The sequence below is a fragment of the Lacerta agilis genome, chromosome 3 (genome assembly GCF_009819535.1).
Source record: "Lacerta agilis isolate rLacAgi1 chromosome 3, rLacAgi1.pri, whole genome shotgun sequence".
Taxonomy (NCBI): domain Eukaryota; kingdom Metazoa; phylum Chordata; class Lepidosauria; order Squamata; family Lacertidae; genus Lacerta; species Lacerta agilis.
The window spans coordinates 9323991-9345633 of NC_046314.1; the positions used below are offsets into that span (position 1 = coordinate 9323991).

The following is a 21643-nucleotide window of genomic DNA, read 5'->3' on the forward strand; positions in this document are numbered from 1 at the left end:
TAATGTCAGCAGTGTTCTCGAAGCGACTAGCATGAGTTTGGCCAAACTGCAGGAGGCAGTGAAAGATAGGCGTGCCTGGCGTGCTCTGGTCCATGGGCTCACGAAGAGTCGGACACGACTGAACGACTGAACAAGTATAAAATGTGGCTGCACAGGTGATGGCATGATTGTGCCCCATGCATATGAAACACCAGCCTTAAAGCTTCTGCAGCGGGGTCCAATTTAAGGTGCTAATCCTGATGTAAGAAGCCCTGAGCGGCTTGAGATCCAACTACCTGGAAGGAGCATTTCACTTAAAATGGCATGGTAGAAGGAAAGGAGGACCTTTTTCTGTCTCCCCACATCCAGCTACTCTCTGATGACTGGAGAAGAGACCCTCTCAAGAATATTTGGGGGGCTGGGCAGGGGAAGGACTCTAGACCATGTGAAAAATGGTCTATTTTAGCTGCAGTTCATTCACTTTCAGCTTTGTATTCTTGTTATATATAAAAAGCGCACCTAACACGTTCCATTGTTGCACCCATAACCTAGGTTTATGGTGCCATTCAGCTCTTAGCTTTCATATCTCAGGTTCCAACACTGGTTGTAACGTTTTTGCCATTTCAGGTTTTGCCAGCTATCCTGCATCGATCATACCATACTGTTGGGTTTTGTCCAGGGCTGGATTTAGGTCTGATGAGGCCCTAAGCTACTGAAAGTAATGGGGCCCTTTATATGTCCAGCTGTCCTTTGTCAACAACTAATTGTCGCTGGGTAATTGTGTTGAAAATATGCTATATGATAATTTATGGACCTAATAGGTATCTGAAGACAGGAGTGCTTGGCATACTCTGGTCCATGAGGTCACGAAAAGTCGGACACGACTAAACAATAGGTATCTAAAGCCATTTGCACATAACGTAATATGTGTTTTATCCAAGTAATTGTTGAACTGAAATAAAATTAAGAAGTATATTAATAGTGAGATACAAGTATATATAGTGAGATACAAGTAAGTATCTTGGGTTCCATGATCACTGCAGATGGTGACAGCAGTCACGAAATTAGAAGACGCCTGCTTCTTGGGAGAAAAGCAATGACAAACCTAGACAGCATCTTAAAAAGCAAAGACATCACCTTGCCGGCAAAGGTCCGTATAGTTAAAGCTATGGTTTTCCCAGTAGTAATGAACGGAAGTGAGAGCTGGACCATCAAGAAGGCTGACCGCCGAAGAATTGATGCTTTTGAATTATGGTGCTGGAGGAGACTCTTGAGAGTCCCATGGACTGCAAGAAGATCAAACCATCCATTCTTAAAGAAATCAGCCCTGAGTGCTCACTAGAAGGACAGATCCTGAAGTCGAGCTCCAGTACTTTGGCCACCTCATGAGAAGAGAAGACTCCCTAGAAAAGACCCTGATGTTGGGAAAGATGGAGGGCACAAGGAGAAGGGGACGGCAGAGGATGAGATGGTTGGACAGTGTTCTCGAAGCTACTAGCATGAGTTTGGCCAAACTGCGAGAGGCAGTGAAGGATAGGCGTGCCTGGCGTGCTCTGGTCCATGGGGTCATGAAGAGTCGGACACAACTGAACGACTGAACAACAACAACAAGTATATGGGGGGTGGACCAAAAGAGTTGGGGCCCTAGGCTATAGCTTGTTTAGCTTATACGTAAATCCGGCACTGGTTGGTCAAATATACGTTTAAAGGGGACTTTTGGGAGATACAAATTTTAAAAAGCCATGGCCACCCTATGGAGAATTTCATCACTTCCTCTGCTCTCGACCTCACAGAGGCGAACTCTTGCAACCCAGTCCTAACTCTGCACATTTAGTACACATCCCAATTGCGTCCAGCCGCGCGCGTAGCATTGCAGCCCGTTTCGTCAGGCGCTTGCGAACTGCGCACGCGCGGCTAGAAATTCCCCAGCTAACTCCCCATCCCGCCGCCGCTCGCAACAACAGCTCGCCCTCTTTCCCCTGCGCCTGCGAAAAAGCCGGCTTCCGGTCCCGCCTTCCCCCCGTCGTCGTGCCTCAATCAATCAATCTTTGACCTTGAGGCGTGCGCGGCTGCCGCCCCACAAGGCCCATTCAAAGTTGTCCAAAGAAAGTGCCTGATGCGGCACTTTACTTGATGCGTTTCTTGAGGGATAATTAGAAACAGAAAACGAAAAAAACTCATTGGAAAAAGAAACTGGTGCGTTTCAAAGCGGTACTGGGGTACGTGTGTGTGGGTGTTTTTTACTGACACGGGCGTTTCTCCCCCGGCGCTTTGCTAGAACGACCGCGGGAAGGCGGAGGCCCCCCGCACGACGCGCGCGCGCGTTTGGACCACGCCCCCTCGCCTCCCTCACGTGGGCCAGAGGCTTCCAGAAAGCACCCGCAGCGGCCGTGCGCAGCTTTCTCCGCTCCTCCTGAGGCCTCCGACAGTGCCGCCGCCGCCGCCACCATGTTGACTGCCGCCCGCTTGCTGGTTCTGCGCCGCGGAGGGGCCGCCGCAGGGACTGCTCAGGTGAGGCGCCCTGGGCGGAGAAGGGGAAGGCACGACGGACGGACGGACGAGCGAAAAGGGGAAGGCCAAGGGCGTGGGGAGCCCCCGTCGGAAAAGAAGGACCCCGTTCCGTGCCCTTCAGGCGGCGACGGGGGGGGGGGGGGTCGGAGCTCGGAAGCGCGGTGCCTCAAAACCGACTAGTTCCCACACGACCTTTCCGCGGTTCACGTGTGTCGCACAGGACACGTGTGTCGGTGCAGACACGTGCGTGAACGTGCTTCGTTAAATCTGACCGGCGTTTGCTGATTTTTTTTAAAATCAGGTTTTTATGCGTGTAGAGGGAGAGTCGGGGGGGGGGAGTAAAGAAAATGAGTTTTCTTTTGCCGCTGGGTGTCAGATCCTGGCCTGGCTCGAGGGCCTGAGGATTCAAGCATCTGTTGAGGAGAGCACGTGTGTTAATGCGGGTGGGGTGGGGGCGGGGAGAATCTCCATTAAATAATTTATGTAACGCGCCGAATAATTTATGTAACGGTTCTGCACCGTTTCCTCATTATTTTGGTTGGCCTAATAAAAAGTATTGCTGCAAGGCTGGATTTTAGAATAGCACAGCTGGCCCCTTACTTTCTGAGCTACGTCTGCCCTTTAGTTCAGGGGTCAACAAACTTTTTCAGCAGGAGGCCAGTCCACTGTCCCTCAGACCTTGTGGGGGGCCAGACTATATTTTTTTGGTGGGGGGAATGAACGAATTCATATGCCCCACAAATAACTCAGAGATGCATTTTAAATAAAAGGACACATTTACTCATGTAAAAACACCAGGCAGGCCCCACAAATACCGGTAACTCAGAGATGCATTTTAAATAAAAGGATACATTCTACTCATGTAAAAACATGCTGATTCCTGGACTGTCCACGGGCCAGATTTAGAAGGCGATTGGGCCAAATCCAGCCCCCGGGCCTTAGTTTGCCTACCCATGCTTTAGTTAATAGGTACAACAATTATTTAGCACGGTAGATAAGAATCTGAAAGGGTATGTTAAAAATCAAGTTTTTTCAAAACATGGGGAGCAGCAAAATTAGCCTTGGTGGATTAGAATTATTGGGACCTGCATATATCATGACCAAACTGGCTTCTGTTGAAGTAGTAATTGGTAAGGTGGGAGATGCTTTGGAACTGAAAAGCAGTATGCTTGAGATTACATCTTAGTAAAGAATTGCCCCTGGAAAGCAAGCTTGCTCAGGGGTGTTTGATATAGCTCATGAGGCTGAATTTCTGTCTGGGCTTACTTAGGAGTAAATTCCATCTAGCTCAGTGGGACTTCTTAGTTAACATGTATAGGATCAGAATGTAAACTAACTTGCAGGTAGGGCAATAAAAACTACAGAAGTCAGGAGTTTTGCGAAGCTGAAGCCATCATCAAGCTTTTAACTGGTACACTCTTCTTGTATGAAGACATGTTTTTGAGTTTTAAGAGCATTAAGAGTGGTGGCAGAAGGTGGTTCATTTTCATTGACATATAGTAGCTATTTTTGAATATGTCTCATTAGCTTCATTTGTTTTATAGGTTTCCTGGAACGGCTTAAGTCAAGATATCCTCAGATCTGTAACGAGCAGGCAATATGCGTAAGTAACATAGCTGAACAAGCTAGCATTATTTGTCTTGTTGAAACGGCAATGTGAACTGAAAGTGCCAAAGCAAATTTTTACTTCACTATTAAAAGGAGCATCGCAAAGATGGCAATTCGTTCCTCAAATTGTAGGCATTCAAAGCTTTTGATTTTGGAAAACCTATAGCCATATCAAGAACCCTTGGGTGGTGTGAAGACCAAACATTCCTTAAGAGTTCTTTCTCCAAAAGTAGAGGAAAGAAAGACAATAACTAAAAAGAAATGAAATAAAATAAAAAATTCCTTCCAGTAGCACCTTAGAGACCAACTTAGTTTGTTCTTGGTATGAGCTTTCGTGTGCATGCACACTTCTTCAGCTCATACCAAGAACAAACTTAGTTGGTCTCTAAGGTGCTACTGGAAGGAATTTTTTATTTTATTTTGTTTTGACTATGGCAGACCAACACGGCTACCTACCTGTAACTAAAAAGAAATGGCGGATGACAGAACTGGAAATTTCTGGTGAGACTGGCTCATACGTTGGGGGCACGTATGCCAGACAAGTATTAACCTTTGTACTGTTTTCTTTTTGGTAAAAAAAAGAGTAATTGTTGGGAAATTCAGTCTTGCTCCCAAGAAAAAATAAAAATCTGAGAATTTCAATTTGTGTAGATCATCCGTTTTCTGAAATCTGTTAATACTGACATGATAATTTTATGGTATGCTTGGGCATGGATTCCGGTTAGAGAAAAAACTTAAATCCTAGTGTCTTCCATAATTCTTTCTTATATATGGTATATCACCATCTACAAAACACAGGAGGATGGATCCCAGCGCCAAGGGATTTCAAGGGGGAAATGAACGGGAAACTTAACAGTGTCATTATTCCAGGGCAAGGAAAGTAGGAGATTATGTCAAAAGCTTCAGTACAAAGGTTGGCTTTAAGAAGGGATTTATACAAAGAAAGAGGTTTCATCATGCATCATTTGAACATTGAGGCTCCATTTAGCTGTCAAGTTAACGGCAATTGATAGATCCAACCTCTATGGTTCATGTCTACCTTGGTTCTAAAAGCTCTTCAGGCAGTATTGTCCCAGAGAGGTTTAAGTCAGAATTTCTATCTACATCTTTGAAGAGTGTATCTTCCCTCCCAAGATGTGGGAGTAGATCTATAATTCACAGTAGGTGCTAGCCTTGTGCTCTTAGGATGCAAGGTACTGCTGTAAGCAACCTAGGTCAATCCAGAATTTTCTCTGGCTAGTGATGAGGGAGGACAATTGCCTTTCCAGTTATCTCTCAGCATACTGCTATGTGAAACAGCAGTAGCGGAAAGGGTCATAAGATCTAGTATGAAGCCCCCATTGTAAAGCGCTACTCAGCTCTTCTGAGTAGTGATGGCGAAAACCATAACTTTGCCTTTGAAAAGCTGGAATCAGTTATAGTGTAGTTAACATCTTTACTCTTGTGTGTTTGTTAAATATGCTGAAGTGCTTGCTCTGCATAGATTAGGGACAAAATAAAGTGTGATCTTGTTTTTTTGTTGTACTGTTTATAATGCAGTCACTATTCTAACTATGATACAGTTGGAAGAACAGTAGGCTTGCTGCTTTTATGGCACGATGGAAGGTAGACGTTTTCTTGCTTAGAATACATTTAAATTTATCTTTCAGATCAGAAGCAATCAAAGGTGCTGTCATTGGCATTGATCTCGGCACGACCAACTCGTGTGTGGCAGTCATGGAAGGGAAGCAAGCGAAAGTGAGTTGGAAATAGTTGCTTATCCGCTTCATTGTTTATCTTAAAATGTACACCCCATTTTTTGAGGAACCTCCTCCACAAAGGAGCGTATAGTCTTAAATAGAAACCAACTCTTCCTGACAATAAAATAGAAAAACCCAGTTTCTGCTGTTTCAACTACAGACATTGTTGCATATTCTTTTATCTTGCATAGGTGCTGGAAAACGCAGAAGGTGCCAGGACGACCCCTTCTGTTGTAGCCTTTACAAGCGATGGTGAGAGATTGGTTGGCATGCCAGCTAAAAGACAAGCCGTCACGAATCCCCCCAATACATTCTATGCAACAAAACGACTAATTGGGCGGCGATATGATGATTCGGAAGTGCAGAAAGATATGTAAGGAAGTTATATTTTCTATTAATGCGAACTGTGCTGCAAACCTAAACATATTTGCACTTGTGGAGCTTTGTAAGCTCCAAATGTAGTTGTGGATGATCTGAATAAAACAATTGAAATAAAGTGGCCTTCACTGGCCAATTTTCCAGACCAAGGTTGGACTTTGGACTAGAGGGTCTCTGTCGTATAATAGTTTAGAGATGGTTTTACAGAAATGCAGCATTTGTTCTTTTAAAATTGTCGATTTGCCTGCTTTGTTGCTTCATTAAAGAACAATGCCAGTGGAGTGATGGTGATGATGCATGATTGATTTGTTGACGCAGGCTCTAACCTTTTAAAAAATACTTGTAATTCCAGCAAAAACGTTCCTTTTAAAATTGTCCGTGCTTCTAATGGTGATGCCTGGATAGAAGCTCATGGAAAGCTGTATTCCCCAAGCCAGATTGGTGCCTTCATATTGATGAAGATGAAGGAGACAGCAGGTTTGTACAGTAGAGCATCTGAGCTGGGAGTGTGGGAAGTAGAGAGACTCGGCATCCCCACACAAACGAGGTGCCCATGACCCATGGATTATTTACCAAATTGTAGGGGGTTTCCCAGGTAAATTTCCACAGTGTACACTGGTCCGGCACCAGCTCATCTTGCCCTCTTAAAAAGGTAAAGGGACCCCTGACCATTAGGTCCACTCGTGTCCGACTCTGGGGTTGCGGCGCTCATCTCGCATTACTGGCCAAGGGAGCCGGCGTACAGCTTCCGGGTCATGTGGCCAGCATGACAAAGCCCCTTCTGGTGAACCAGAGCAGCGCACAGAAACGCCGTTTACCTTCCCGCCGGAGCGGTACCTATTTATCTACTTGCACTTTGATGTGCTTTTGAACTGCTAGGTTGGCAGGAGCTGGGACTGAGCAACAGGAGCTCACCCCGTCACGGGGATTCGAACCGCCGACCTTCTGATCAGCAAGCCCTAGGCTCTGTGGTTTAACCCTTGATTTGAAGCATTTTGCTAGACTTAAGCATTGTGAGCAGCATGGAAGGCGCTCTCCCTTTGGTGGTAGAGAATCCAGTCAAGACCAGGGTTCAAATGAATTAAGTTTATTAAGGATTATAAAAGAAAGAGGAGAAAGGCAATGAGTATGCACAAGGGGGGGGAATAGTATGCACTTCATAAACCTGTACTTGGAAGTCATGCATAGTCTTCCCCAGGCACTTTGGGTGGCTTACAGCATATATAAAACATAGTAAAACATCAAGCATCAAAAACTTCCTGATCGGGAAAGGGGTAACACAGGAAAATATTCCATGTTTTATCTCTACTTAACAGAGCTAGTGTAGCTGATTTGCTAATGTGTCAGATTGTAACCAAAGGGACCTGGATTCAAATTTCATCCAGATATTAGGAGCGTTGATAGTGACTTCAGCCCAGTCCCAAGCTCTGTGTAACCTACCTAGATGGTGGTTGTGAGGAGGAAATGGGACTGTTTCTTGTATGTCACCCTGAACTCATTGGAGGAAGGTCAAAATACAAATATTTTAAAAAAGCAAACCTACTCCCTATCTTTCATAGAGTCTAAATAATCATTTCACTAGCTGGAAGCCATCCAGATTGGAATCTCTGCTTTGACATGTCTGTATATGAACCTATTTTAAATGATGCTTTTTACTTACTAGAAAATTACCTGGGGCATCCGGCAAAAAATGCTGTCATCACGGTCCCTGCTTATTTCAATGATTCTCAGAGGCAGGTAAGGTTGCTGAAATCTGAATCTGCTTCATCTGTGTCTTGTCTTCTGCTGCAGTAGTATACATGGAGTACTTTTCCATATATATATTTCTCCATGGATATGTTAATGCCTGAAGTCCAAAATGCATGTGACTCCATTAAGAACCTAGGAAGCTGCTTTATACTGAATCAGACCATTGGGTCATCTAGCTAAGTACAGTGGATGCTCGGGTTGCACACGCGTGTGACGCAATTTGGCACTTATGCACAAAGCGTGATTTAGTGCTTCTGCACGAGCGCCAAAACCCAGAAGTAACCCGTTCCGATACTTCCGGGTTCGGCACGTTCGTTTCCTGAAAATGCGCAACCTGAGGTATGACTGTATTGTCTACACTAACTGGCAGCAGCTTCTAGGATTTCAGAAAAGGAGCAGTCTCAGTCCTACTTAGTGCAGCTTGGGGCTGGATATGGAACCTGCATGCAAAGGAGATGCTCCAGCCACTGAATTATAGCACTTCCCCATTATAGTTGCTTTACAAGAGTTCTCTCAAAAGCTGTTTTGCAGAGGAAACATTGGCCTTTTTTGTAATCAAGCATTTTTTTAACGTGCCATTATTTTCTTCCAAGGCTACTAAAGATGCTGGGCAGATAGCTGGATTGAATGTTTTGAGGGTGATAAATGAGCCAACAGCTGCAGCACTAGCTTATGGCTTGGATAAGTCTGAAGACAAAGTGTAAGTATATAAAACCCTGCTTCCTGTCTTCTGAAAACTTGAGCTCCATTGCTTTTATGTTTCTTAGGTCAGATAAATGAATTGCCAGCTTCTGGGCGGCTTCCTCCAGCTTTTAAGCAAACAATGGAACTGAAAGACTTTCGAGCATACTTTCATATGTAGCCCTCTGTGCTCAGTATAGCAAAATATTATATTCCTGTAAGCAGAGATGCAGGGCAACCTCTGAAATTGGTGGCATTCTCTTCTATGCAACTACATAGAGTACAGTGACCTTCATGCCAAGAAGGAAATAAACCCATGAATTCCTGATACTTGCCTTCATAAGCAGCTGCTTCTGTTTCAACAAGTTGCTTGTTGGATTGAAATTAAATAGTGCTGCAAAAACTGGACATCCTCTGAAATCTTAAGATTCCAAGTAATTAAATGAAGCGACTTGCAACAGTCTCACTCCTTTAACATGTTAGTCTTTGATTAAAAAGAGGAAACTGATGTTCCCCCATGACTGAAGGTGCTAATGCATGTGTGTCCCCCGCCCCCTTTAGTATTGCAGTCTACGACTTGGGTGGTGGCACATTCGATATTTCTGTCTTGGAAATTCAGAAGGGAGTCTTTGAGGTCAAATCCACCAACGGTGACACTTTCTTGGGCGGCGAAGATTTTGACCAGGCCTTGTTGCAGCATATTGTGAAAGACTTCAAAAGAGAGGTAAGTCGCTTGTATTTCATGGTCTGGAGGTGAAACGGCCGCCAGAGAGCTCTTTCAAGTGTTCATTTAACCTTAAAAAAGGGAGACCTGCATGGATCTGACTAACTATTAGAAGAGCTACACGGGCTTCCAAGACAATAAAGCTGTACAATCTCTGCTCCATTGCCATTGGCCTTACTGAAATCCTCTTGTATTTTGCTTTTAAACATGTCTTCACCTCTTGAACATAAGCAGGGGGAAGGCACGTGATGTGGTGTGTTTAGTACAATTTAACTCTCTGAAGGCCGATACACATTTTACAGTGGTGGGCATCTGAATACTTGCAAGGAGGGGGGCACAAGGTCTGTGTGTGCTGTAGTGCTGTGTTTGACTATGGCTCCCTGACACATGTTGCCTGCATGGTCATGAGCTATGGATCTTCATGCCATATGGTGGCAGCTATACTTTCCATCCTTGCACGGCTGTTTGAGGCTGGAGTGGATGTAGAAGAAAAAGCCTCTTCCACAGCACACCGTTTCAGTGCAGTGCCTTTCTTTACGGATGCAACTAAAATTTGGTTAACTCTCAGTCTCGTTTTGTTAGTCATGTCAGATGAAGTTTAGTGAATAGCCAATCCAAATTCATTGAAGTAAATTGATGGTGCTACGTAGGAAAGGCTTGGGCGCTCGCTGGATGTTACAGTGAGTGGATTACATAATTGTTGACATTAACAGGCAATTCAGCACTGCCAGATTTAGTTAGCATCCAATACCGTTTGGCATGCATTTTGTGGCAGTGGAAGGTTTACCTTTTCTCCCTTAAATGTAGCTCAGGCAGGACTGATGCGTACATGAGAAGCAGAGCATAACTGGGACTGGAAATGATCGCTTGGCAACAGAGGGGGCACTTGTGTACCAAGATGTAGCTAGTCTAGTATTAGTAGCTGGAGTGAAGAACAGACACATTAGTTCTAATGTTAATTAAAAAGAATGAAGGAAAGAGAATTCCCAGCCTCGCTGTTTAAAATCCATCAACACAATGAAAATTAGCAAATTGGCTTAAGTCAGGTAAATCTCCGATGTGTTACATCACATATACTGCAAAGCCTTTTAAGTTGTTGGTAGTACAGTCATACCTTGGATCCCGAACGCCTTGATACTCAGACGTTTTGGCTCCCAAACGCTGCAAACCCAGAAGTGAGTTTTCTGGTTTGCGAACATTCTTAGGAACCCAAACGTCCGACGGGGCTTCCGATTGTCTGCAGGATCTTCCTGCAGCCAGTCAGAAGCTGTGCTTTGGTTTCCAGACATTTTGGAAGTCAAATGGGCTTCTGGAACGTATTCCATTCGACTTCCAAGGTACGACTGTACTGTGCTGTTTTATGTGGTTACATGTGCAATTAGTACTGCCAGTGCTATAAAGCACGTGATTTTGAAGAGCCACTTTAAATATTGAACATGTAAGAGAATGTGGGTTTTGTAATGCTGTGCTATGTCACAATAAAATACTATGAACATGTTGTTTGTCCTTTTCCAGACAGGTGTTGATCTAACTAAAGATAACATGGCTCTACAGAGGGTGAGGGAAGCCGCAGAAAAAGCAAAGTGTGAACTCTCTTCTTCAGTCCAGGTGAATAAATGAATTATTTCACCCCAAGCGAAAGCACTACCAAGAGGTGGGGAGTATTTTCCGGTAGTGGAAGTATTGCAGTCCTGCATAAATGTGATAATACTCTAATGGAAGTGTTGCTTTGGGGGAAATTCCTAGAGCCTAGCCAGATGCGTAAACTACTAATCATGTACAATACAATGATTGGAGAAGCACCAAATGTTGGTGACGGGTGGGTTTGCCTTTTTTGGTGCTCTGAGGGAATTAGTTACTACTGAGAAAAAATAAATAGTTTTTCTTTCTGGCCAGAATAATAGATAAGTGCCATATCCTATAACAGTAGCTCATGTAGTGAGCTGTAGCTTGTTCTAGTGATCTTAACTGTGTGACAAGTACATTTTTTATTCAAGCTTTGCAGTCAAGCATTGCTGTTTGGCCAGAGATCTTCTTTGTAACAACAAAGGAGGATTTGTTTTAACCTAAACAATTACCATACATTTTGAGTTGGTGTGTTACAAAATTTGGTTTGAAGGAAGTCCTTGATTCTTCGTCTGGACGGAATAAATACGAACAGCAATTTGGTTACCTTTACAGACTTGAGGAAAGAGTCAGATCAGAAAGGGTGCTTTTTTATTTATTTATTTATCGCTGATGGCTGATCATTCTTTGCATTGCAGACAGACATTAACTTGCCATATCTTACAATGGATGCTTCAGGGCCAAAGCATTTGAATATGAAGCTGACTCGTTCTCAGTTTGAGGGGATTGTGGCCGATCTGATCAGAAGGACAATAGCACCTTGCCAGAAAGCCATGCAGGATGCTGAAGTCAGCAAGAGCGACATTGGTGAAGTTATATTAGTTGGTGGCATGACCAGGATGCCTAAGGTACAATAGATTTCCTGTGACTTAATATACTTGGACCCCTATAATCATCAGTTGTGCCCTTTGGACCTTTGCTTAACTCTTAAGACAGCAAAAGTGACTGGAGTGAGTAACAACTCAGCAGATGGTGTTGGCATGAAGTTAACATTACCTTTCTGCTGCCTTTGCCACTCGTGACTTGGCCTGTTAAAGTTTAACTGTGGCTAAAACCTAGGTAGCTTGAATTTAAAGTCTGTTTTGCAGGGGGAGTTGTTTTTTGTTTTGTTTTTTGAGGTCTTTGCTTTTGGGCTTCCTTCCAGCTCACCAGCATATCTGTCTTCAAGTTATAAATGAGGCAGTGTGTGCCCAGAGGCTTATGCATGACTATTGAAGGCTCCGAAAAGCCCTCATGTAGCACTGAGGCACTGGAGGGTCAGGAGAACAGTGGTGTCATTGCATGGGAGGGGCCTCCTTTCAAGGCCCTGTCCTCCTGTTTTCAGATTCTTCTGTTGGTTTGCTGCTGTGCCTTTTGTTTGTGGACGAAGGCCATATATCTGTCATGTGAAGGCACAGCACTTGGCCCTATCTGTGTTCTGTCCCATGTTAATCACATAAGAGTGTGGATGAACGCACTCAGCCTGCCTCTCCTATCATATTCCCAGTTCATCCTTCACATGTTGGAGGGTGACTGTGTGCAGTGGGGAGCCTGCTCTGTTCCCTACTAGAGATGATTAGCCCTCCAATTTTGGAAGGTGCCCGGGAGGCTGGGGAAAGTCCATCATAAGGGGGGGATAACTGAACAGGGCTGATCGTTATGTAAAAGAATGCTGTGGGTCCAAAAGACAAGCGTTTTATAATTTTATTTCTCTTGGCATATGAGAAGGCTATACAGCCATACCTCGGGTTACGGCCGCTTCAGGTTGGGCGTTTTCGGGTTGCGCACCACGCTGAATTGCAACCTACGTGTGCGCAGACGTGGCACTGCAGGTTGTGAACGCACCTCCCGCATGGATCGCGTTCGCGACCTGAGCGTCCACTGTATTTGTCTCCTGTAAGATAATGGTGGTGGTTTTCTGCAGATATGTGCAATGATGTATATAAATCTCAAAGCTTCTGTTCCTTATTCAGACTGGGCTGCATGTTGTTACTAGAATTAGAGGGAAACTGAGAATGTGTCTACTGTTGAGTAACCTGCAGATTCAGTGGGATTTTTTGCCATTTCTAACCCTCTGCCCCCCCCCCAAAAAAACTAACAGGAATGCATGCTTTACGTGTCCATTCAGGTACAGCAGACTGTCCAGGACTTGTTTGGCCGCGCTCCTAGCAAAGCAGTTAATCCCGATGAAGCTGTTGCTATGGGTGCTGCCATCCAGGGAGGCGTGCTGGCTGGTGATGTCACTGATGTGCTGCTCCTGGATGTGACTCCTCTTTCCCTTGGTATTGAGACGCTAGGGGGAGTTTTCACTAAGCTCATCAACAGGAACACGACTATTCCAACCAAGAAGAGCCAGGTAGGGGTGTGTGTGTGTGTGTGAGTGAGAGAGACAATGTTCTGAGTATTGCTTTATGTGAAATGGTACTGTGGTTTTTTTTTGTACCCTTCTATGGTTTATGCCATGTTCCTTCCTATTCCTCTTGGTCTGTTGCAAGGTCATCATTCTCTTGCTTTGCTCAAAGGTTTAGACAGTACTGTATAGAAAAAACTGAATATTATCATAATTCACAGGCCGTGCAGGACTAAGCTGTTCCTCCATTATGGCAATGGCTATGATTCTTAAGGATGTAACTGTTGTATGCTGCCCAGTTATGTAAGAATCATACAATTGTAGAGTTGGTAGGGACCATCTAGTCCAACCTCCTGAAATGCAGGAACCTTTTGCCCAATGTGGGGCTCGAACCCACAACCATGAGATTAAGAGTCTCCTGCTCTACCAACTGAGCTATCCCAGAGACTCTTAACAATAGCTATGGAGACAGGTTGCTGAGAAGAGTGGGGGGGGGGGGGAGTAGGAGATCCATTGGGAGCACTGCTTTGTCTTACAGCTCTAAGGCATAAGTTACTTTCCCCCAGAACTTCAGTCATTTGCTAGTACATATTATGCTTTCCATTAGCTAATAAGTTAGAGCAGGGGTCAGCAAAGTTTTTCAGGAGGGGGCTGGTCCACAGTCCCTCAGACCTTGTGGGGGGCTGGACCCACCCCCTCCCGAAAGCACGGCCACCAGATGCTGCTGGCCTGGGTGGCAGAGGCAGCCTCCACACCACTGCCACTTCCTTCCCGCTCAGCCACCTCAGCAGGAATGGGCGGCGCCCAGAGGCATCCGCGACTTCTGATTGGCTGCAGACAATCCACATTGCGGATCGGCGAGGCCTCCGTGCCTTGCCTGTTTAGCACGGGGACTGATTGAGCTGGCAGCAGGGTCTGCAAGGTTCGCGGGCTGGATTAACGAGCCCGGTGGGCCGTATCTTAGTTTGGCGACCTCTGAGTTAGAGGCTGTGATAGTTGTAATACTACTTGGAAGAAATTACATTGTCTCTTACTGTTTTGGCTACCTTCTATTCTTTTGGCTTTCCCCTCGGCTGCTATTTTTAATTGCACAACACTGCTCTGTAACCCTGCTGATATGAAATGTGTTTCATTCTGACAGGTGTTCTCTACAGCTGCTGATGGACAGACTCAGGTGGAGATCAAAGTGCACCAGGGTGAGAGAGAAATGGCTGGTGACAATAAGCTGCTTGGCCAATTTACTTTGGTAAGTTTGTTTTCATCTACCGTAATGGTATGAAAATTATAGGAAGTAGTTTCATTCTGCCCACTAGGGTTGAAAGACATTGCTGCACAGAATATGCCACCTTTCCTGCAGCAAAAAAACCCAGAACATTTTGTAATAATAATTTATTATTTGTACCCCGCCCATCTGGCTGAGTTTCCCCAGCCACCCTGGGCGGCTCCCAATCAAGTGTTAAAACAATACAGCATTAAATATTCAAAACTTCCCTAAACAGGGCTGCCTTCAGATGTCTCTTAAAAATAGGATAGCTGCTTATTTCCTTGACATCTGATGGAAGGGTGTTCCACAGGGTGGGCACCACTACCAAGAAGGCCCTCGGCACTGGATCTCTTTAGAAGAGTTCATTATTTTTTCAGTCTAGCTAAGTTATTAGCACCTCCTTTTAACAATACTTGGAAAAAATGAACTGTAGAGTTAATTTTGCCATTGTCAAGGGCAGATTTTCTGTACAGGATCTGCCAGGGTAGACCCATTGAAATAAGTGGGTCTACTTGGAGTTTGATTGGTGGGTGGTCGGTACGGCAAAGGAGAGACCTTGTCTGTGTGGGCAACCTTGTTTAGAGGACCAGTATCTCTATTTACTGCAATGCCTGCTATATATAGAACCAAGAGACCAATTTATAAAACCCCTGTTCACAAATAGAACACACTCGAACAGGGTGGAAAGGGTGAGATGGCTGCTGAGTGATACTGATGACTTCGTATCTTATAAAGTAGCACTATATGTGTTGGCAGCTAAGAAAATCAGGAGAAAAGAACTAGATAAAATAGCGGTCAATTGCAAAGGTGATTCGGACATTTAACCTGGCACATTCTACCTCTGGAGAACCCCTTGCTATTCTATCGTATGCAACAAATAATTTTTGGGAGAAGTGATCGTGGTTTATTGTATCTGCAGTGCCTGATGTTTTTATGCTTATTGCTTTTGTTTTGTTTTGTTCCCATTGTGAATGATGTGATAGCTTTTGGCTAGTGCAATAAAGTTGATGGTGATGATTGACATTGGGTATTTCCCTGCATTTCTATGAATAGGTGTAAGTGTGTAGTCATAGCATAGAAAAGTAGCATAAGAACACAGGGACCTGTGTTTGTTCATCCATCTAAGTACTGTTTACACTGGCTGCAACTCTCTTAGACGTCTTTCCACCCTGCGTACAGATGCCAGAGATTGTACCTTGAACCTTTTGCATGCAGGGCATGTGCTCATTGAGTGAAAATCCTCCTTCAAATAAGCATTAACCTGCAAGTGGGTTTTCAGCAAAACCAGATGCCCCACCTGCAATAAAACATGTCTTTCCTTTATTAGTCTCCACAGCCACAGCAGGTGCTGTAATGCTCCAGCATTTTGACTTTACCACCAAAGGTGCACTCCTGCATTGTCTCCCAAGGCAGATGGGTGCCAACTACATGGAGTTGTGGAAATCATTATCATGTTATTTATATGCCACCCCTCCGACTGGGTTGCCCCAGTCACTTGGTGGCTGGCTCCCAACAAAATATTAAAAACTCAACCATTAAAAACTTCCCTTCTAAAAGTCAAATAGTTGTTGATCTGTTTGACATCTGATCAGGGATCAATATTAGATTGTACAGTACTACTTCAATGTTAGTTTGTTTCACTGAATAGCAAGTAGAATCAGCAGTTGGTCTCAAATGCTGTACTTAATATTTATTGCATAATTAATAAGGAGGCGCAAAGCTTATTAGTAATTGTTCCCTCTTGGTTATCAACAATGCACCTTGTGATTTCAGGTTGGGATTCCACCAGCTCCACGGGGAGTCCCCCAGATTGAGGTCACTTTTGACATTGATGCCAATGGAATTGTTCATGTTTCTGCGAAAGATAAAGGCACAGGACGGGAGCAACAGAGTGAGTGTGCCAGATAGTTGCTTCTTTGAAAGGGGGGGCATTTGATAAGATCTCTGAGCTTTGCTCATGGCCAGAACCAGTCAAGTGTGTGCAGTGATGCTATTACCAACACATCATTCTGAAAACACGTGTGGAAGATTTCTAACTGAGCACAACACAACTGAGAAGCTTGTCTCTCCTGGCTTTGAGATCTTTTACATAAGCGCTCTTCTTAAAAACGACAGTACTACATCAGATAGTAGAAAATGCCAAGTAATATAGGAGGCCTATAGCTCTTTAAAAAGCAAGAGAACAAACTAATTGAAGATACGGATTGCAGAAAGTTAATTTTGGCAATTTTAATACAAATGTGGGGTGTAAATGCTAGACGTCATAATGTTACAGTGAGGGTCAAGCAGACATAATTTTTGTGGTCTACGGGTTTAATTTTGTATCCCTACTAGGCATGTGTTGCTTTGGTTGCAGGAAGCATTCTGTAAACAAAATACCTTTTCATATTTCTGTAGTTGTGATCCAGTCTTCTGGTGGTCTTAGCAAAGACGATATTGAGAATATGGTGAAAAATGCAGAAAAATATGCAGAAGAAGACAGACGAAGAAAGGTAACTTTGCAGTGATGACTTTAGACTGAAATATTGATTCCCAATGCAGTTACGTCTTTGGATAACTTTTGAGCAGATGTCTAGGTCCTCAAGCTAAAATAGATGCTACACTCGCTTTTTAAAATCCTTGAGTTGATAGAATTGGAGCATTTTTTGCTTACAGAGCAATGTATGAATGAGCATCCGAAGAGTTTCAGTTGGGTAAAATGTCTTTAGATGCCTAATTCTGTGTCAGCTTCGTGATCCTCATTGATATGGGAGTTTTAGGGGCACAAAAAGGATATTTTACCAAAGTTGTTGTTTTATTCAGGAACGTGTTGAAGCTGTAAACATGGCAGAAGGAATAATCCATGATACAGAATCCAAAATGGAAGAGTTCAAAGATCAGCTACCTGCTGATGAGGTAGGTGTTCTGCCTTGCGGTAAACAAATTGTTTTCCTTTGTCTCAGTCTAAAATTAATTGTGTATGGATTTGACACGCTGCCTGGGCATGTACTGAATTTGCTTCCTCTTTTTGTCAGAATGTGCAAAACTAATGCTCTCTAAATTGTATAATCCTTCATACAGCAATTTCCTGGTTGTGCTAATTTATCACCGGAGAAACTAAGCAGCCTACGATAATGAGAAAAGGCTTTTAAGACAATTCATGATTTTTAATTTTAATTCCAGAAAGCCTTTGGCAGAGATAATAAATGCAGGGTTCTCCCAAGAAATTAAAAAGAGAAAATCTTGTAAGCTTTGTTATATTGAGGTAGTACCCCCTGTGTGAGAAAGGTTGCTGGGAAAGCCATGAAGGGGCCAAGTCAACTTGGGGGAAGGGAACTATTCTGAGAATCCAATGCTGTTCTGTTCTCTTAAAAACTAGTGATGTTGCTAAATTCATGATCCATCCATTAAGAGTAACAAAATTTGGTGATTTTGTGTGATTGGTCTTGTGCAAAGCAAACATTACATTCCCTTATCGCTTCCCCCACCTACTGATTTTTCTGCTGCTCTGCCAGAACTCTTCCAAGTCCTTCACTAGCAATCTGAGACTACACCCAGTGTGCCTGTCTCTGCTCCGCCCTCTTCATACTTTTTCTGGTTCTGGGAGACCAGTGGAGAGGGGAGCTGGTCACAACAGCAGCATCTACACATTATCATGATTTTCGTGAATTTCAGCTTTTCGCTGTGCCCACTAGCCGTGAACTCACTGGAATAAACAACCGATTTTAAAATATGATATAGAACTGACCTTGATGCTTATGGCACAGTCTATTCATGTCTGAGAGCTCGTGTAGTGGTTAGTGTTTCGGGCTAGGACCTGGAAGACCAGGGTTCAAATCCCCACTTGGCCATGAAGCTCACTGGGTGACCCTGGGCCAGTCAGTGTCTCTTAGCCTAACCTACTTCACAGGGTCGTTGTGAGGATCAGTGGGGGTGAACCTGTTATGAAAACTTCCCGCGGGGACAGGTTGAGAGACTGACCCCCAAGGCGGACGAAGCCTCCGTGCCCTCTGGCTACTGGAGTCCAGGGGCACTGATGATATGCGATTGTTTCCCAGCTTGAAAAACAACACGCACCAGCCAGTAAGGCTAAAAACCTACTTTATTGTAGATAAAGTGCAGAATATATATATCTGCGTAGCAGCTCATAATTCAGAGCTGTCTGTAACACGTCCAGCATCCTTGAGCTGGAAACAGAAAGTAAAGTACATTCGTACATTACAATGACATCACATGTGTGGGAAAGCTGGTAGGGCTGCTGTGATTCCCACAGGGTGAAATATGACTCTTAGTCAAGTCAAGTGACCTCGCTTCTTGGAGCTCGGTTTGTACTAATATCACAACAGAACCATGTATGTCACCTTGAGCTCCTTGGAGAAAAGGTAGGATAGAAATCAAATAAATAGACTTTAAACTTCAGTCACCTGCAGCAAGACCTAGGAGAACAAAAAACGTATTAGACAAATGATTTATTTTTATCTTTATTAACTAACTGGGGTAAAGGCAGGCAGATTGGTTTCCATGGCCTCCCCCTTGCTGAAGGTATCAGTAAAATAACTTCCACCCTGGGAGCTGATGGCCCCTTCTAATTACTGTAGACTATGTGGCTTTATTGAGGTCAAGATCCGCTTTGATAAATGCCAAAAGGGTTATGGACATGTGTTTCTCTGAAATTGCTTTACAGTGCAACAAACTGAGAGAAGAAATTGCGAAAATGCGAGAACTGCTGGCTCGTAAAGAGAGCGAAACCGGCGAGAACATCAGGCAGGCAGCATCCACCTTACAGCAAGCATCCCTGAAACTCTTTGAAATGGCCTATAAAAAGGTAGGAGGGCCGTGTGCCGGAGATTAGGGCGGGGGGCAAGAGCAGCTGGTTTGGAATTCTAGTTGTATTTGTGCTCCTGGTCTTAGCAAGTAAAAGACCAGCTGGGTAAAGGAAAAGTAAGCAAAGCCACTCAAACTATAAGAGAGATTGCTGGACACTGCCAGTATTAGCTGATCATTGCTGACTTTAGGAATGAGAAGTGATCGGAAGGAAAAAAATGTAGCACAAGTTTTGAATGCTTGCATCTTGAGATCTGGTGATTAAGGGAGAAGATTGCAGGCTCCTCAGCTCGGTTGATTGGAGTAGCAGATAGAGGTGTCAAATTTCCATAATTTAATTGAGTACTTGGTGAAAGTAAAGATTTGGTTTAATTTTTGGTCCAGTCAACACTTCCTTGTGGCTCAGCTTGCCAGCAAGAAATAAGTAAGAGGGAGCATCTTCCTGTTAGTCGGTGCTCTGTTGAGCTAACACTGCTTTCCCCCCCCCCCCTCTTCAGATGGCATCCGAGCGGGAGAGTTCTGAGAGTTCGGGAAGCTCTGCAAGCTCTGGGGATCAGAAGGAAGAAAAGCAATGATTCCTCTTGTCTCGCATGGACTGGAGCAGGAAGAGGACAATGTTCCGAAGCTTGGGAGCCAGTGGACCTTCCTGAGCAGCTGTGGGCAGATTTATGTCTTACTGTGTTTTTGCAGTATACTATACATAATTTCCTGAATGTATAAATTTAGTGATGGCGTCCTACTAGTGAAATTATCACCTGATCAAAAATTTATTTCGGAATAGCTCCCCGGGGTCAGTGACATTTTCAAGTGCATCCTGAGGATTCATGGAGCTCTTATTGAATTGGGGGGGGGGAGTAAGCACAGCAGTAATTTCTGAAGGTTTAGAAACCATGTCTTGCAGCTTGAGGGCGGCACGATGAGGCCCATGGGGTGCCTGAACTGTGTATATTCCACCCTTAATTATGGATCCTCCTTTTGGGAACAGATTTCTGCTTTAGCATGAAGGGATTTCAATAGGGCCTGGGTTAAGCAGAGGCAGGGCTTGCCTACTTTGGCAGAGAAAACACAGAACTGCACCTTAGCATAGTCTTGTCTGAAAGGAAATGGATTGTTTTTAATGTAGCTGTTACTATATAAATAAGGCTACTCTGAAGTTCCATGCACTGCTTGTCTAGGCTTTCTGCTCTGCCCAGTGTCTCTTCTTGCAGAAAAAGAAGCTTCCCTATTAATAAAAATGTTCTTATTTGATCAATCCTGTGTGTTTTTAAAAATCACAGCTTTCTTCTGTTTCAAACACCCCCCAGCCTGGTATTGCTACCTGCTACTACCGATATAAGGTGTCAGATGTACTAGAGATTTTAAACAGGTGTTTTGAAAGATCCCTTCACAGGAGTAAAGCTCACAAGTGTACCTTTTTTTCTTTCCTCTTGAGTGCATCACTTAATACAGGTTGGCTCCTGTATTTAAAATGCATCTTTGGGTTATTTGTGGGGCATAGGAATTCGTTCATTTCAAAATATAGTCCGGCCCCCCACAAGGTCTGAGGGACAATGGACCGGTCCCCTGCTAAAAAAAGTTTGCTGACCCCTGCCTTAGAGGCAGCATATTGCCTCAGATACTGCAGGTAGTACACAGCCATAAGGAATGCTAGACATTGAGACTTGCCTTTCATGAATTTGTCTAGTCCCCAGTTTAATGGTGTCTGTATTTTATTTATTGCATTGCATTGCATTTATATACCACTTTCTCCAAGGCACACAAGTTGGCGTCTGTTATCTGCACCCGCTATTTATAAGAACTAGATGGAACTTCCACATACGGAGGCAGTATACCTTCTAATAGGTTAACCAGGGGCCAAAAAATGAAGGAAGGCTATTTTCATGCCCCACTCGTCAACTTTTTTTTGGAAATACCGGTTTACCAGCGTTGAAAACAGAATGCTGGACTAATTTGACCTTTTTAGACTGACCCAGCAGGACTGTTCATGGGTTGTTGTTTTTTTTAAGGCTTATATAGATTCATGGCACATGAATTAGCCTTCAGAGCTAGATAGTCTATCCAGTTTCTATGTTGGCTCAACTCCAAGCATTCTGGGATTACACGGATTGTCTGTACCCATTTCTGTCTGGCTTTTAGCCTGGTCTTGGGACTGAAACACAACTGTTGATTCTAGTAGAGGACCTACACCAGGGGGAGAAAATAGCAGGAATGCAATACTGTTGCTTCTCTTGAGACAAATAAAATTAAAATAA

The 21643-nt window shown here is 44.0% G+C and overlaps 1 protein-coding gene and 1 non-coding gene across 2 annotated transcripts; both read left to right on the forward strand.

Annotated features, from left to right (window-relative positions):
- The first annotated feature begins 2384 nt into the window (after positions 1-2384).
- On the forward strand, positions 2385-20643 carry HSPA9 (heat shock protein family A (Hsp70) member 9). The gene is made up of 17 exons (XM_033142809.1): positions 2385-2490; positions 4035-4093; positions 5748-5835; positions 6029-6210; positions 6568-6692; positions 7879-7952; positions 8558-8664; positions 9207-9369; positions 10885-10977; positions 11634-11843; positions 13103-13330; positions 14466-14570; positions 16362-16479; positions 16986-17080; positions 17391-17483; positions 19252-19392; positions 19889-20643. Exons 1-17 carry the CDS (start codon positions 2428-2430, stop codon positions 19964-19966), a joined length of 2022 nt encoding a protein of 673 aa, XP_032998700.1. The 5' UTR covers positions 2385-2427; the 3' UTR covers positions 19967-20643.
- Positions 16568-16633, forward strand: LOC117044838. Its single transcript, XR_004426365.1, has one exon. It is a non-coding gene; the product is annotated as a small nucleolar RNA SNORD63 (small nucleolar RNA).
- Positions 20644-21643: the final 1000 nt, after the last annotated feature.

Bases quoted from the DNA above. Each gene is read 5' to 3' on its own strand.
- HSPA9 (XM_033142809.1), top strand. From the start codon at position 2,428: ATGTTGACTGCCGCCCGCTTGCTGGTTCTGCGCCGCGGAGGGGCCGCC. The intron at 4,094-5,747 runs GTAAGTAACATA...TTTATCTTTCAG, and splicing joins GTAACGAGCAGGCAATATGC to ATCAGAAGCAATCAAAGGTG. The intron at 19,393-19,888 runs GTAGGAGGGCCG...CCCCCTCTTCAG, and splicing joins TTGAAATGGCCTATAAAAAG to ATGGCATCCGAGCGGGAGAG.